General features: G+C 36.4%; 2 protein-coding genes and 1 long non-coding RNA gene across 4 annotated transcripts; 2 read left to right on the forward strand and 1 right to left on the reverse strand.

Moving 5' to 3' along the window:
* Positions 1-2,956: 2,956 nt before the first annotated feature.
* Positions 2,957-5,072, forward strand: LOC132798366 (uncharacterized). Of its 2 annotated transcripts, XR_009633941.1 has the most exons (4): positions 2,957-3,068; positions 4,448-4,549; positions 4,617-4,792; positions 4,849-5,072. It is a non-coding gene; the product is annotated as an uncharacterized LOC132798366 (long non-coding RNA). The 2 variants fall into 2 exon arrangements; XR_009633940.1 differs by having other exon boundaries at positions 4,617-5,072.
* A 921-nt stretch (positions 5,073-5,993) lies between these two features.
* On the forward strand, positions 5,994-6,505 carry LOC132798365 (uncharacterized). Its single transcript, XM_060810186.1, has 2 exons — positions 5,994-6,067; positions 6,136-6,505. The coding sequence occupies exons 1-2, from the start codon at positions 6,056-6,058 to the stop codon at positions 6,436-6,438; spliced, it is 315 nt and encodes a 104-aa protein (XP_060666169.1). The 5' UTR covers positions 5,994-6,055; the 3' UTR covers positions 6,439-6,505.
* A 3,294-nt stretch (positions 6,506-9,799) lies between these two features.
* Positions 9,800-13,470, reverse strand: LOC132798250 (kinesin-like protein Klp59C). The gene is made up of 2 exons (XM_060810036.1): positions 12,186-13,470; positions 9,800-12,124 (listed from the first exon to the last, which is right to left on the reverse strand). The coding sequence occupies exons 1-2, from the start codon at positions 13,269-13,271 to the stop codon at positions 11,006-11,008; spliced, it is 2,205 nt and encodes a 734-aa protein (XP_060666019.1). The 5' UTR covers positions 13,272-13,470; the 3' UTR covers positions 9,800-11,005.
* Between the last annotated feature and the right edge of the window lie 3,771 nt (positions 13,471-17,241).

Genomic DNA, 17,241 nt, shown 5'->3' on the forward strand with positions numbered 1-17,241 from the left:
TTTTCACTAAAAGCAAAACAGTGCGAAAGCGCTATTGATAAAAGATGCCAAATTTATATTCCAAAAATATGAAAATTTCGGTATATTTTAAATATTGATGTATTACTTAAAAATATAATAGATAACAAAATATACCAGATTGTCAAATCAAGCAATTAACAGCGACAGCTGAACCTATTTTTTGGCAATATAAAATGTTTACTTAAACGTCTTAGTTTTTATCTGATACCAATCAAGTTTTCAAGAATCATAAAGAAAGCAGGTATTATTATATGTACTGAATATCAAGAGTTTAAGTTTGAAATTTTGCTAACTTTCCTATTATCCACAATAAAGATGGCTATATCGCCTAAGCGGTTAATGCTGATCAAGAATGTATACTATATATACTTATAGTTTCGATTACAAAGTAATAATACCTTTTTACTTTATTATAAACGGGTATAAGTTCTCCCGAGTATTATTCTCTCAATATTTTTTGCTTTGCTCAGAAGGCCCACGGTGAGCTTCTTAATATGTTTTGTGTCCAACCGCATTTGCCGAAAAGCGAGGCCAGAAAAACTTCCTTGGTGGATCGAGAGGGTGGGCACTGCTAAGCGAAAAGTTTATGGACGAAATTGTTTTCACCTGCTGTCCCAAATTTATAACACTTCTTGCCTAGTCGGCCCGCCCTAGCCCTGGTCTGGCCTTTATTTTTATTTGTATAATCCTTTCGCTTATAGCCCGCCCACCATCTTTTGCACATGACAGAAACCAGAATTGGAATGTGCGAGCCGCCAGTTGGATTAGACGAAAGACAAAAAGCATCCCAAGTTCTCAGTTCCCGGATAAAATGTAAAACTGGGCTTGGCACAGTGGTCGGTTGGTCGACCTATGGAAATGCCGACTAGGCATCCCATTTAATAGCTATTTGTTTGACTTTGTGTGAGCATAATGTTTTGTTGTGCCAATTTTTATGAGTTGGCCAACAGCAACGAGAGTTTGAGCCCATTATGGTTGAAACACTTGTTGTGCCTGCAAGGTATCCACCCTCATCCACCCTTGAAGCCAAGTATTTCTGATGAGTTGACGGAAAACATTTTTGAATGGTCTCATTAAATGACCAAAAATTATATTAAATTTGCCAAAAATTCTGCAGCATAAAAAAGTTGTAAATATTTTTATGCCTGCATTAATATGCAACGACCACCACTGTGCTGGGCCGCTGGCCCTACTGCTTCTGCTTCTGCTTCTACTTTCGCTGCTTTGTTAGTGGAGATGGTGGTCGCGCTGTCGCTGCTAATACCACCGCTAATAAAATCTTACTGCCGCAACGTCGCAGAGCCATGAAACACAGCTGTGTGCAGTCATTTTTACTGCTGCAGTAGAAAATAGCATTGCCAAAGGCAAAAGGCGATGGCAACGTCAACGGCAACGGCCACGGGAAAGGCAAAGGCAACGGGACATGGGGTGACCAAAAGGCCAAGCCGGAATTCCGGATAGATGGGTGTGAACTAGTCCAAAGTTTGTTGTCTCACAAACATGGGAACTTGTTTGGCTCTGTTAAGCTTATTGTAAGATTTATTGATAATCGGACAAAGTTTTGACTTGCATTGCATCTCTATCCGTAATTTCATCAGTTATTTAACTTAAGAACACTTAAAATATATTGAAGTTCAGTCCCCCCTCTATTTACATGTGCGCGCGAATGTAAAACTAAATTAAATCTTCATAATAAAATGACAACAATTTTTTTTTGAGAAAATCAAAATATATTTACTTATAGTTTCTAGCTGTGACAAAGTAGTAATAACTTTTTACCTTATTAGTAGCGGGTTACAAACTTGATTTTTTAGTTGTTTCAATGTCTAATACCCAATCGAAAAGGCTTATTAATATTTTCATCAAGATATCGATGTATATTTAGTTAGAATTTTTGTTGTTGAAAGTATCTTTTCCCTGGTAAAAGAATAATAAAACGGTGAGCACTTCCACGACATGTCCGTGTCTTTGCCGCGGTAGGTTCTCATTTTGACTTCGGTTGTCGTTCTCCTTGTCAATGCAATTGTCTCTTGATCTACCGTTTCATTTAAATACAAATTAAAAGATGGAAACATTGAGTTTCTTGTTGCCTCCGGTGACGATGTAAGCGTTGTTGTAGCTATCGCCGCTTTACTTATACTCTAATGAAACTTTATGACGAGTACTTACCTCGAGGCTAAGGTCATTGGGGAGGGCATCGACTTGAACCGCACCTTTAAGTTGATGTGCTCTGTTCTTTCTTTTCTTACCTGACCGCGGTTTTTACTAATTTGCCTGGCTATTTGCATAAAGACCGCGTCGCAAAAGTTGTGAGTCAACGTAATTTTTGCATATATTTGGAGAAGGTACCAAAAAAAAGGCAGCGAACGAAAGCAATGTTAGGAAGCCTTCGGGCATTTCCTTCTCACATAACTTGATTAAATTACACATGAAGTCAGTGGTCGGTCGAAAAGTTGAGATAGAGGAAGTGGAGAGAGGGTAGTGGGGAGTGGAGAGTGGTCAGACATCTGCCCTAATGACAGCCATCTGCATTTTAGTGCCCATCCGAGAGATGACAGCTGTATGCCTTTGCATTTATAGTTTTGTGTAGTAATTTCAAAAATTATTTATGCATGAAATGCAGCCAAAATCTGAATAATTACCAACAATGGACAAACTGGCCTTAACTGACAGCAAAACAAAGCAAAAGAAAGAGGTAGCGATTGAAGAGGGATAGATATAGTCAAATGGAATAATATAAATGTAACATAAAACTGATGATGTCTCCGTTCCAATACTCCAGATCCAGAATAACGTTTCGTCTGAATCGTGAATCTGACAATTGTTCTCTTCCACTCACATAACATATGTCAAGAGAAGACAGACTGACATGTGGGGCAGCGGTGTTTAGATAAAAGCCGTTCAACTACTCAAAACTCTCTGAAAGTGATGCAAAGCTTAGTTATTGCAGTTGAATTTATAATCAAATTTCATTTTGCCTCTAGAAATAATACACAAGTTGCAGGCATAAATATCATATGAGTGGTTTGCAAATTGAACAACAACAGGTAAGAGATTCTCGGTATTCACTTTGAGTAAAAACAAGCCCGTCAGAAATTGGGTTATATGGGGAGAGGGGGTATTCTACAATAATCATCATATGAATAGACTTTATATACCCTATACCCATAAGGGTAGATGGGTATTATGTATAAGGAGGCATCTCATAAAGTATACATATTCCTGACCATCATCAACAGCCGCCCGTCTATCTGTCTGTCCGTTTGTATGTCTGTCTGTCTGTCCATATGGTACACCTATGAGTTAATCTGAATTCCTATGCAGCCGGCGAGAAAGAAAAAATGAGTGCGAGTCTATACTGGCTTGGATATGTATTATGCGAAAACTTTTTATACCCACTACCCATAGGGTAGAACGGCAGATCCCATAATGTACATATTTACATATATTCTTAATCAGCATCATTAGCCAAGACGATATAGCCATACTCGTCTGTCCGTCCTAGCACCTATTTTTTTGAAACTATTAGAGATAGATCAAGTTTGTTTCAAATTTTTGCAACGCCCACTTCCGCCCCCGCAAATCGACACAAATTTAATAATAGTTTTTTTTCTACGCTAGAATCTTGTTACTTACAATAATAGATATAGTCTTTATGTTTCCCAAAAATTTGGATGCGAGCAGATAAAAAAAATATAAGTTTTTTAAGAAAAACTTTTGTATTAAAAAACAAGTAAGAAAGCTACAGTCGAATGTACTCGACTGTGAGATACCCGCTACCCATTTTGAATAAAAGAAATATATTTTGCAGTATTATTCTCAAAATATACCGAATATTCTGTAAAAATACTAAAAATATACCATTTGGTATATCCATATGGTACCGCATTTAAAATATACCATAGAAGGCACAATATACCAGATTGTCAGCCAAAGCAACTAAGACCCCTAGTAAGTAGGCGTTTTTGCCCATACAAAAGTTTCTTGTTTACTTTGGCTGACAATCTGGTGTATTTTGCACTCTATGGTATATTTTGAATGTAGTACTATACTATAGCATTTGCCATATATTAAAATTTTTGTGGTACATTAATTTGCTATATTTTAAGAATAGTATCACACTGTTTTACTTTTATCTTAAATGAGTAGGAGGTATCTCACAGTCGAGCACACTCGATTTTAGCTTTGTTACTTTTTTCAAACTAGCAGTTTATCTTGACAATACTTGCATTGGATTGTGTAATTTTAAAATTCTTAAAAAATACTTTTATGAAATCTGAGAAATCCATTTTCATGGAGTTTAAACAATCGTTTACTTAATTATGAGCAGCACCCAAAATATTATTGTTTTATCATCAAATAATAATATCCACTATATATAATATATATATATAAATATTCCCTTTAATAATGGATGTTTTTAAAGATTGAATGTATGCCTCAAATAAAATGGAACTCCTTAAATTAATGAGATAAGTCGGACACTAAATCGAAGAATTTAAAATGTTAAATTGCAAAAGCATGGCAAGTATGCGGCTTACCGGCTAAAAGGATTCAAATGTAAACCATTCCGTAACCCTTCTTATCCTCTTCAGCCATTAAGCACTCCAATATAATCTCATGCTCTTTGGGGAGAAGTTGTCATCAGCGTCAAACGTTACCCCAGCCAACAATTACCAATTAAAACCCCAAAGCGCGCAACTCAATTTCGTGCAACACATACACACACACACGCACAAACATATGTACATGCACATATTCGTATAGTACGGTACTCTTATACATATATAGCGCATAGACAAAGGCAATTTCATATAGTATTTCCAGATAACTGACTTCGATAGCAAACCGCAACAGCAAGAATGACAAAAGAACAAGACAAGAATAACAAGAAAAACAACAGACACAACAACGAGAATGGCAACAATGGCCACTGTGAAAACTGTGAAGAGACAAAAAGGACCCGAGCCAAGTTTTGTGGATTCGCTCAGCGCAGCTCAACGCTCTTTCAACTAAAAACTTGTTACGTATTTAATTGCAATTAAAAAGTTGTTTAGTTGCGAATGTTGCGTTTGTATTGTTCTTGTTCTTGTTCTTGTTCGTATTCTTGTTGTTGTTGTTATTATTATTACTGTTGTTGTTATTGCAATTGTTGTTGTTGTTGCCTAAACACCACACCAGGGCAATAGCTCTGTGCGAATACAACCATAAGAACACTCTCTGCCAACGAGCCCAAAGTGTCAAAGTGCCCGAAAGCGCCACAAAGAGAAAGTCATTTTAAGCAGATCCTGCAAGCTGGGAACAGAGGATAGCGCCAAAGGTTTAACGTTTAACGGTTTCGATGGGAAAACAGCTAAGAGCCAATTCTTTGCTAATTCCCGACCAAACACCATGCCAAACTCTTCAACAACCGACTCATTAAAGTTTTGGGTCATTTTTACTCTTAACTGAGTCATATTCCCAGCGAAACTTTTGACAATAACAGTTAGCCATGAACGCAATTGGCCAAAAAAATTGGTCCAACATTACCACTATGATACGAAACTATGTGGCATACTCAATTCAATGTCTATACAGATCCAATGATTTAAGGAGTCAAGCTGCTAGCTTATTATAATTTCATTCATTGAACCCCAAAACTGGTCTCTCGGTCACTGAACCTTAGTCAGGTGCAACTCTGCAACTCTGATGAAAATGTTTCAGAGAATGTAAATGATATCGATAATTTCGATCATAAAATGAATTTTTTGAAAACAAAACTTTTTTTAAATGGGTTTCTTGAAAATCATATCTTGAAACTCTACACTTTTTATTGATCATTCTAACTTTTGTATCATCCCTGCGGCTTAAACGTCTTAAGAAAAACCAGTATGCTGAAAAATACAAATGGACAGGTAGAGAGTAGCCTAATTTCTAACCAGTTTCTATGACTCTAAATATCATTTCCTTCTTTCTTTTGTGCGTATAAATAGAACTAAAATTGTGACTAACCACAGTCGTGAAATCTACGTTAAGCTACAAACTTCGAGCAAACATGAAAAATTGTGTAAGACATCTCAAGTATTCAATTATAATCTGATATTTTATAAATTTGAATAATCAACAATTGTTTAGCATTATATTTTGCTTTTGACAACAATGTTCACATTAACTCACGCTCAATGGGCTTGGCCTGGTTTTGGAGGAGAGCAGCAAGGATATTTTGGCAACGACTTCGGCAATATTTTTGAGCAACCGCTTCCTCCTGAATTCGGATATGACTTGGAAGAGCATGAGCAAGCATTCGGTGATCGAATAGAACCCCAACCACCATCAATTTCCGAAATCAATTTAATAAACCAACCACAGCTGGAAGCAGATTTTTATAATGGTTATCCATACCAACTAGACACTTTCGATGGATCTGTCGATATGTAATATTTACTCTTTCCACGAACTTTACTTTATAATTTTGAAGAAAATAAACAGTTTTAAAAACCTATGTCCTAATAGCATACAAAGAAAAGTTTTAAGAACCTATGTTTTAAAACCATACAAAGAAAGAAAACCATATACACGTTTTATTAATTTTTCGTTCAAACCACCAACTACTTATGCACTATCCTTAGTTGCTCACATATGAGTGCTAAAGTTGAAATTTACGTTTACTTGCTTGCAATATAAATACAATATATATTTTTGATAGTAGCAAGACATGAGCCAAGTAAACCGAAGCCAGTCAGCTATAGTGTGAGCGCTGATATTGTCAAGAGCAGACACCACCTGCAATTGTAAGCAGGGGATAAAGTGCGAGTCAGACAAACCCTCGACCGTCGACTTTTAGTCGTTCAGCTTATTTAGTTTGTTTGGTTTATTCTTGCCCTCTTGGCAACTTGGCTGCGCAAGTAACAAGTACAAGTTCAGTCTGCATTTAGCTTTTCCCTCTGGCCACCCCGCCGACAATTGAGTTTACTGGATACGTGTCAGGATAGAAGGTGCAGTTGAGACACCCAGGACTCGCTGGGGATTGCAGCACCAAAGACGCGAGTAAGCGGTAAATGAATTTATTTGGCTCATTTACTTGCAGTTAATTTTTTATTATATATATTGAGTTTGTTTAGCAACCCACGCAACAGTTGAGCATCAAGAGCAGCAGACACGCGCTTGTGTCGTTTTTTATGCTCTTTTTCATTTTAAAATAGTTACATTTTATCCTTCATTTAATATATTTAAACTGCCTTTTTTATCCAGAAAAAACATGTTTATCAATTTAAAAGAGTAAATTCCAACAATATATAAATTAGCTCTATGTACGATTTAGCATTTGGGTTAAAACTCATAAACTAAACGCGGTTGGCACTTGTTTAAAAAACTAATTTATTTGCAAATCGTTTTTCGCGATAATAATTAATATTTCGCACCTCTATACAAATAAATAGTTATCCACATCATAGAATAATTTAAATATTTTAAATCAATTGATCGACGTGTCTTAAGTAACGTTTGCGTGTAATGTTCATCCAAGTAAATCCTTAAATCTTGCAACACCAAAAATCCACATCCCTGTCTATAATCATAGAGAACGTGCCGGTAATTTCCACAGCTTGAGTAAAATGCCTAATAGACGCTTTTTGACTTACCATTCAAATTGCAAAGTCCTTTTAGCTAGCTACCATTGAAGAGCACGTTTCTCTGTCGCGTGTTGCTAAACCCAAAGTCTGGCCTCAACACTTTTCGATGTTTTGATGGTTGCCCATCACGACACATGGCTATACATTCAAATTTGTTCAAATTCATTTCAATTACCGTCAATTTTCAATAATTTTGCCCAAATTATATTCTATTAGAGTTTCTAGCCCAAAACACAATTATCTTAAGCACGCAGTACTTTTTACTTTTAGAGCTCTGCAGTTTTTTTTTTTCAACAAAAAAGAGTTTCTTAATCATAGGAGCATTTATATAGCAAATTTTCCCATGTTCAAGGTTGGCAATGAGAAATGAACTTCTCATCCTTAATTATAGCCAAAAAAAGATTTAAAACCTTTCGGCGTCATTTCCTTCCGCAGTTCCCAGCACAAATAAATTAAGCATGTCAATACTAAATCTGCAGTTCCATATTCCAAAAAATAGACAACCTTTTATTCCGCACTCATATCGGAAAAGTTAAGCAATATAGGCAAATAGGCAATGAATGTTTCGATTTTTTTTAATAGTTTAATTTATCTAATACTCAAATATTTGAGTGGGATGGCCATTAATTTGTTTTTTATACCCGCTACCCATAGGGTAGAAGGGTATTATAACTTTGTGCCGGCAGGAAATGTATGTAACAGGTAGAAGGAGACATCTCCGACCCTATAAAGTATATATATTCTTGATCAGCGTCAACAGCCGAGACGATATAGCCATGTCCGTCTGTCCGTCTGTGTGTCTGTCCGTATGAAACACTGGATCTCAGAGACTATAAGAGATAGAGCTATAATTTTTTTTCGACAGCATTTGTTATGTTTGCACGCAGATCAAGTTTGTTTCAAATTTTTGCCATGCCCACTTCCGCCCCCGCAAATCAAAAAAATCGAATAACAAGCGTAATTTTAAAGCTAGAGTTCCGAATTTTGGTATATACAATAATAACTATAGTAGTTATGATTCCTGAATTTGGTTGCAATCAGATAAAAATTGTCGAAGTTATTAAAGAAATACTTTTGTATGGGCAAAAGCGCCTACTTACTAGGGGTCTGAGTTGCTTTGGCTGACAATCTGGTATATTGTGCCGTCTATGGTATATTTTGAATGCGGTACTATGTCGATATACCAAATATACCATTCGGTATATTTTTAGTATTTTTGCAGTATTTTCGGTATATTTTGAGAAAATACCGCAAAATATATTTCTTTTATTCCAAATGGGTAGCGGGTATCTCACAGTCGAGTACACTCGACTGTAGCTTTCTTACTTGTTTTTTTTTATTTCCGTGACAAATTTGTTGTCATAAAGGTTACCAAAAATCGTGACTCTAAAATTTGCGGAACTTGTGAAATATCTTGCTCATATGGGTAGTAGATCTACAAGAATAATAAAAAATTAAATATCAACCAAACCGATTCAAAGTTTTAAGCAAATCAGCATGATTTGCGTTGCATGACAAAATAATAGTAAAATAAAAAATAAAATTTTGTGCATTTTATTTCTTAGAAAGCCCAGGAAAGTACAAAATCAAGTAAAAAGTTACTCTGAATTAAATGCATATATGCATACATAAGAACAAAATTGTAAGATACGCAAATGGATCTTTCAAGAATATTTAATAAAGTTCCAAGTTTTATTTAATAAATTAAAAATCGTATAATTTTAAGACCTTTAAAAACTTTATTATAAGATTACAAAATATAACATTATGTTGCTTGCACTAATTTATTAGATTTCAGCAGTTACTTACAGTACAACAGGTAAGAAGTATTTGTATGTATTTATTTAAAAAACTGATCATAGAAACCCAAAACCTCCTCATCAGTCCACAATAGTGAACGCATTGCAATAGCTCAACTAATTGGGCTATGAGCGAAAAAACTGACGTCTAGATAGATTTTTTGGATATTTCAATTGCTATTTTTAATGTTTTTAGTTTTAATAATTTGATTTTAAGAATATTTTATTTTAGAGACTGTATTTTGTTTTATTTAATGTATACAATTTTCAATGATCACAACAAAATGAAACCTTACGGAAGAGGTACAAACTTTACGATTTTTAATTTTTTAAAATGTTAGTAGTTTTATCAAGTTCTCAGTGTGCAAAAGAGGTCAATTCCAAGCTGGATAGTTTGAAGTAAAATAAAATATCAATTATAAAATTATATATATATTTGTTCAAAAGCCATCTTCGTAACATTGTATATCCATCTGCTTTAAATCCTGAACATTTGTGATGCTCGAGTCTGGGGTTGAGGATGACGAGGTTGTATTTACATTTTACACATTTGCATCAAAAATAAAATATATATCTTGTTTAAATATACTCATATCGTACGTGGATTCACAGAAAAAAAATTGAAGAAGCTAAATCCAAGTTCGTTTAATTTAAAACTTTTCATACGGCAACTTTTTGAGTTGCTGTGCATGCGTTTTTGGCTCGTTGTGGTTCGTTTGGGGTTATTTAGGAGGTTGACTATGCATTAGAGTGCCGCGACGGCGGTGGCTTATGAGAGTACAGGTGAAAACGTGGATATGTATGAGAGTAGGAGTAGGTGGCAAGGGTTAGAACTTACAACAGTTGTGTTAGGGTCTGCAATCCAGCTGCTGCTCTTATGAATTTCACATGCTTAAGCCGTAAACTTATGTGCGCGCACAGCTTGAAATCCTCGCACACGTAAACTAAACTCCCAACTAACCCAAAAGTCCCCACTTCCCCCAAACTCAAATCTCATTCCACGCCTAGAACTTTGTTTCTAACGTTCTCATCTTTCGGCGTCCATCTTAGCCATCTTCATCGTCGTCGTCGTCGTCGTCCCAGCTGCATTTGGTCCTTGGCATGTTAGCAGGGCTTAAGACTGAGCACTCTGCACCCGGAACTGGGATAACTCAGAAAGTCGGGTAGCTAAAAAGTCGAGGCATCTTGTGCCAAGTCAATGAGCAATTGACTGCAATCTCATAGATGTTTGCGTTTCTGCCACCCACTCTAATATCCAGCTCCAGCTCACATTCATATTTCATGAAATATTTGCTTCAATGTAAAGCAAAACTTTTTGGAGACTATGCCCATTCCAGGACAGAATAGAAAGTTCTTTTCAAGTGCACTTCCGGCAGATACAAAAAAATATATATTCAATTTTGATCGTTTCAGTGTTTGACGAAATAACGATTGCAGTTTTCGGCAAAAGCTGCCTTTGTTCTGAGCTTATCATTTACATTTATGTAACTATATTTACATATATTTAGACGAGCTCAGCTAAAAAGCAATACAATGATGTGTCATACAAAATAAATAAAATATGAATACCTTCTATTACATCTCGATGTTCTCTGCGCCCTGATCCTCATCCCCATCATCAAAGTATTGCTGTGAATTGAAGCTGGTGACCATATGCTGAGTATGCTTTACGGCACTCTCCAGTTCACGTAATGTCGTCTCTGCATCCATCAAAAACTTTGAGACAAGCATACCTTTCTTTAATGATGAAGTCTCAGAAGAGACCTTGTCATACTTCTGTTTGAAACTAAGGAAGAACTCAAAGAGCACATCGTGTTGCCTCAACACATCTTCCATTTCAATGTAATGTTGATCAGTTTTTCTTTCACTATCGATCTCACTAATGTCCGGGTGACTGTCACTTTCATTGAATGAAATGTTAAACTCTGCAATTTGGCTAGAAGAAAAGTCCATAAATCCGTTGGACTTATTCATGATGTCGGACTCAGAATCATCCGATTCCGTATCTGTATTGTATTTGAATTCAGAAGAGCTTTGCTCCATATGTGGCTGCAGGTCATCATCCATTTCAGAACTCTTTCCACCTCCATCTGAACATGGTTGACTGCAACTAACCTCTCCTGGATCATCCTCCTTAGCTATCAATTCCTTAACACGATCCGCATACCGCAGCGTATTTAAAGAGTTCTCCACGGAACTCAAACTAGGTGATATCATAGCTATCATGCAGGTCCTATTCTGTTGGCCCCCAATGAATGAATCACGCAGCACTTGGGTCAACTTTGAGCCACGAAAAGGCAAATGACTTGAATGTCGACTCAATGCTCGAATACACTCCTTGAGAGCTAACAGGGACTTATTAATCTCGGCTCCCTCGCGGCGTGTCTGAAGACTGGCAGACTGTGTGTCCGCACCACGTTCATTGCCGGCCAAATCGACAAAGGAGCACTTGCCGCAGGCTTCAGCCTGACCAGGCACAAAAAGCGACATTTGGAAGACTGCATGTGATCGCGATGACTTAATATTCACAGAAGTTTGGCCGGATGTGCGCTCCCGATTTCCCTGTTCAATGATGCTAAGCACTTCCTCGACTTTGGTAACTGGTCTTTGGGTCAAGTCACAAATCACTACTTGCTGACGGCCATCTTCCAGTACACGAAGCATTGGCTTATCTGGCAACAGCAAATCGAAGACCTGTTCGAATTGAATTATTGAAATAATGTATTCAATATAAATGATGTTGTAATAAACTTACTTTGCTGCCATAGATTTCGAAGTAACTGCAAGTGATAGTAGCGCCTTGATCGCGGTACTTGGGCTTGGCCAGCTCCGAGAAGACATCTTTAGCGGCAAGGGCGTAAATGCCTGTAGTACAGTCTTGGGTCTTGCCACGAAACTCGCCACCCATAGTGTGGGTTTTGCCACTTCCCGTCTGGCCATAGGCAAAGCAAGTGGCATTACCGCCCTCAAACATAGTGAGAATCAACGGACGAGCAGTGTGCTCGTAGACCAGCATATTGCTGCATTCCTCATCGAAAGTGTAGTCGAAGCGAAACTTGTGATGCTCCAGAAACTTGGTCAAGTCCACTTTGTGGCGTAGTTCGTGAACGATCAGTGAATCACGATTTGGCACTGAGATAATATCCACAGCCTTGCCCTGCAGTTCGCGTCGACTCATTGGCCGCTTTCGAACGCACACGGTAATCTGTTGAACTCGAGCTAAGTGCGGATTAAAATAGCGCAACGGATTCAATTGTAACTGCTCACGATAAGTGCGCACCATTAGGGCCACTTCCCAGTTGGGATTATTTGGATCTTTGCTCTTCAATGCACTGCGTTCTCGCCGCTGTTCATCCTGAAGAGCACGGCGAAGTTCCCGTTGCTCCTTCAACCGTTCGATCTCACGGACAACACTTGAACGGGGCACGAGGCTCGAGGAACTCGACTGATTCAAAATCGAGTTGTCCCCAGGTGGGTTTGATTGCTTTACAATGGATGTTGGAGTCATGACCATATCGGATTTACTAACACCACGAAGACGTTTCTTATAAGGGCTGTTTGCGATTTTCTTACGATACATATAATAGTTTGGAGAGCTCTGCGCTTTTGTCTCGACTTTTGAGGGTATCTTCTCCACAATCTTAACCTTCCTTTTTCCCACAGACGGATTCAATTCTAGTACAGCACTCCAGGCTACCTCCTTGCCTTTAATCTTGGAACCTTCAGTCCATTCAACGGTAACCACTTGACGATCGATACTCTTTAAGCCAACTATTACGGATTGTATGCATCCGTCAGACCGCCTTATGTTAATCTTTTCGCCAATCTTTAACAATTCCATAAAGCAGCAAATCGCTTGCCTCTGCGTAGACAACTTATATTTATCTCGCTGGGTTAAATAATGATGCCAAAAGTAAGACAACGTGCCTCGGATGTGTCTATACCAAATTTTGGTATGCTTTGAGAGATTTGCTGGTTAAGTCTGTTATCCGAGTGTAATGAAATGCTCTTGTGTTTTCAATAAATATTCGATTGTCAGTTAATTCAATGATAGAATGTTATATTCAAAGAGAGATACTACTGAAAAATCTAGAGGCGAAAATTTCAACTTTTTCAACTAAATGTAAAATTATTTGGCTTGGTAATTTTAGGTACTTAAAAATGAACTCGAGGATATTATATGTTGCATAACATTAATATTAGACAAGTAAGTAACCTACAGTACTAAAGTAAAAACAAAATAATTAATATATAAATACACATATTAACATTAACACAACATTTCAAATATACTATAGAGTACATAATATAATATAGAGTACAAAATATAATAATATATAAAGTAAAGATTCATCTCCAGAAGTCGTAAATAAATTTATTTGTTAGATAACTTCTACAATTTTTATTGGACGGCAAGCAAAGTTTCAAGAATCATACAAACTATAATTATGTATAATTGCATGTACCAACAAGTAAGAAAGTTACAGTCGAGTTTGCTCGACTGTGAGATACCCGCTACCCATTTTGAATGAAAGCAAAATATTGCGGTAATTTTTCAAAATATACCAAAAAATACAAATATACTAAAAATATACCAAACTGTGTGTTTGTTATATCGATATAGTACCACATTCAAAATATACCAAAATATACGCCACAATATACCAGTTTGTCTGCCAAAGCAACGAAGACCACTAGTAAGTAGGCGTTTTTGCCCATACTATTTCTTTAATAACTTTTTATCTGATCGCAACCAAATTTTCAGAAATCATAGCTACTATGGATGTTATTGTATACACCAAAATTCGCAGCTGTAGCTTCAAAATTACGCTTGTTATTCGATTTTATTGATTTGCGGGGGCGGAAGTGGGCGGGGCAAAAATTTGAAACAAACTTGATCTGCGTGCAAACATAACAAATGCTGTCGTATAATGCTGTAGGTATATCTCTTATAGTCTCTGAGATCTAGGTGTTCATACGGACAGACGGACATGGCTAGATCGTCTCGGCTGTTGCTGCTGATCAAGAATATATATACTTTATAGGGTCGGAGATGCCTCCTTCTACCTGTTACATACATTTCCTGCCGGCACAAAGTTATAATACCCTTCTACCCTATGGGTAGCGGGTAAAAAAAAACACTGCATCGCACACGTAATTTAATTCTGTAAAATTCTTAAGTCCGGGACATGTGGCTAGTACTTTCTAAGATATGGGGTCGTTTTCTAGTATTTCTAAAGTTTTATTTATTTTACAAATAACAAACGATAAATACATTCAAACAAATAAAAATGAATTACATTTTTTATTTAGATCGTAGTGGACCTTTTCCTGGAAATGCCCATATGGCAAAAAACAGATGCTGCAGTCGGGTCTTAGTTGCTTTGGTAGACAATCTGGAATATTTTGTACTCTATAACAATATAAAAAAGGATAATTTTCGGTATACTAATTTGGTATATTTCAAAAACAGTTTCGGTTTTATTGAAAATAGGTAGCTGGTATCTCAGCCAAGCACACACATGACTGTAGCTTAATTACTTGTTCGCAAGCAACCACAATAAAATTAATTAGCCACTATATACATATATGGTACATAACATATAATATACTATATATGCTAGATAGTATAAATGATAAAATAATATTATTTAAATATATGGTTATATGGTTATGTAAGAAACGAGGAGTATGAGATATGGTTAGAAAGTCTACAAACATGGAGCAAAGGATCTAAATAATGTTTGAAGAAATAAAAGGATGCGCTCTGCGTTGCCGCTAATGACTGAGATCGAGACGAGAGCAGAACAAATGATGTCTTTTGTGTTGCCTTAAAATAGTTTATTGTCTTCGAGATGACAACTATTAAATTCATATTATAGAAATATGTGTATGTATGCTTTAAATTTAAAGCATCAGTTCTCCGTATTTGTTTTTAAACGGACAATGATGTTCGAACATACAATATATGTATGTATATGATACTTCATTACGTCGATTGTTTTTTGTGCTACATTTTGAGTTAGCATCACTTGTCAGTCCTATGAAATTCATCAAAATCAAGACAAACAAAACCCCACTACTTAATAATCTTAGAATCTCAAAAGAGACAAAATGCGAGTTTTCTCAGTAAAAACTCTACTTCAGCTACGAGCTCAACCATCATTATTTTAGGGGATTTACACACTAATTTCTCGTATTTTAGGTACACTTGTTGGCAAGTTATGTACTTAACCAACATTAGGTTGCCTGCAACGAACAACTGTAAGATGCCAACTTCATACCACCCTGAGTGTCTTATGCAAGTTTGTGGTACTTGGCAGTAGGAGCGCAAAAGCTGATGCAGACTCAGATACAGATACAAATGAAGCTGGCATGTTTGGAGTAAATGAGTGTGTGTTTATGTGGGATCAGCGTGAGTGTATTTGTCTGTCTGCAGCTGCAGGTGCAATGCAGTTGCCGAAGGCAAACTCTTAAAAGTTTAGTTTTAATTAAAGGAAATTTGCGTGCGTGGCACTTGATTTGTAGTGTTTCCGAGTGACATCTGAGGTGGTGGTGGAGGGAGACGGGAAGTCGGGGAGTCGGAGAGTTGGCTCCAAGGGGAGGCCAGGCAATCCGCATAAAAATATATAAATATAATTGAATTTCTAAATTGCACTTGCCACAAGAGGTAGATGTGGTTGCGTCACCAGATGCGGGTGATAAAAGTTATGCGCCACCTCCATCAGGTCCTAGGCCTAACCATTACCCATTCTCTGCATCAACATCATCCGCAGTGTTGTTCCCGTAATTACAAGCAAATGTAAATTGACACGTCGAGTGTGTCGGCGATGACGGAAGTCATTGAAGGAACCGATGCGTTGAAAGGCCTTATAAGGCGCTGCAGGAAGTACATGAGTTGTAGGAGGATGAAACTGGCAGGAAGTTAGCACCTGGCAACCTGTGCGTTGAGATATATAATGAGAAAAGTTTAAGGTGTCTGTGAGCTAATATTGTGCTGAATAGTTTGCAAGGTGCTACCATTTCCGTAAATCATAAATCAGTCAATATCGAGATTATAGAAAGGCAAACTTGAAATAGCTTCAACTAGAGACTTCTCAATTTAAATGATGTTGTAAAATGATAATTAAAGGGATAAATTAGTAAAGACATAACATAAATATATTTATGGATTATATTATTAAATATCAGGAACCACAACTTGATGTCGTAAAAATTATCTAGTTCTAATAACAATGGGGTATCGCTTATGTAATTAAGAGTTCAAAAGCCAACGTTATTTGTAGGAATTTCCACAAGATCACGATGTTAAAAATAAAAAATAAGCAAATTAGAAAGTTACCCACCTTCAATAAAAGCAAAACAGTGCAGTTTACTTAAATCTTTTTAAATATTCGTATTTTAACGTCGTTTATTAGAGTGAAACTTGAGGTCGGTTTTCAAATATACTTAAGTATTGATCATAATTTTGTTTAAATTAACACATTTAAAGGTAGACATAGCATATTCAGATCTTCTCAAACTAGAAACTATGTAATTGCGCGCACAAAACTATTATACATATATGTGTGTATATATGTCTCTCCATAATTGAGAGTAAATTTTATTTATTTTGGAAAACTTTAATAAAACTTCTCTCTTAAACTATCCACAATATGTCAAATCAGTAATAATACATGAATAAATTATTAATATAAATATTGATTTGAGCATTCAAAGTAAGTTGTTTTCTACGAGAATTAGTTCTTGTTCAACTTAATTTATTTAAAATTAATTAGCACAATGCTACTTATCAAGATAAAGAGACAATA

This window comes from Drosophila nasuta, chromosome 2L (genome assembly GCF_023558535.2).
Source record: "Drosophila nasuta strain 15112-1781.00 chromosome 2L, ASM2355853v1, whole genome shotgun sequence".
Taxonomy (NCBI): domain Eukaryota; kingdom Metazoa; phylum Arthropoda; class Insecta; order Diptera; family Drosophilidae; genus Drosophila; species Drosophila nasuta.

Excerpts from the sequence above, each read along its gene's own strand:
- LOC132798250 (XM_060810036.1), bottom strand. The coding sequence starts at position 13,271 with ATGGAATTGTTAAAGATTGGCGAAAAGATTAACATAAGGCGGTCTGAC. Across the intron at positions 12,125-12,185 it reads TCGAAATCTATGGCAGCAAA|GTCTTCGATTTGCTGTTGCC; the intron begins GTAAGTTTATTA and ends CAATTCGAACAG.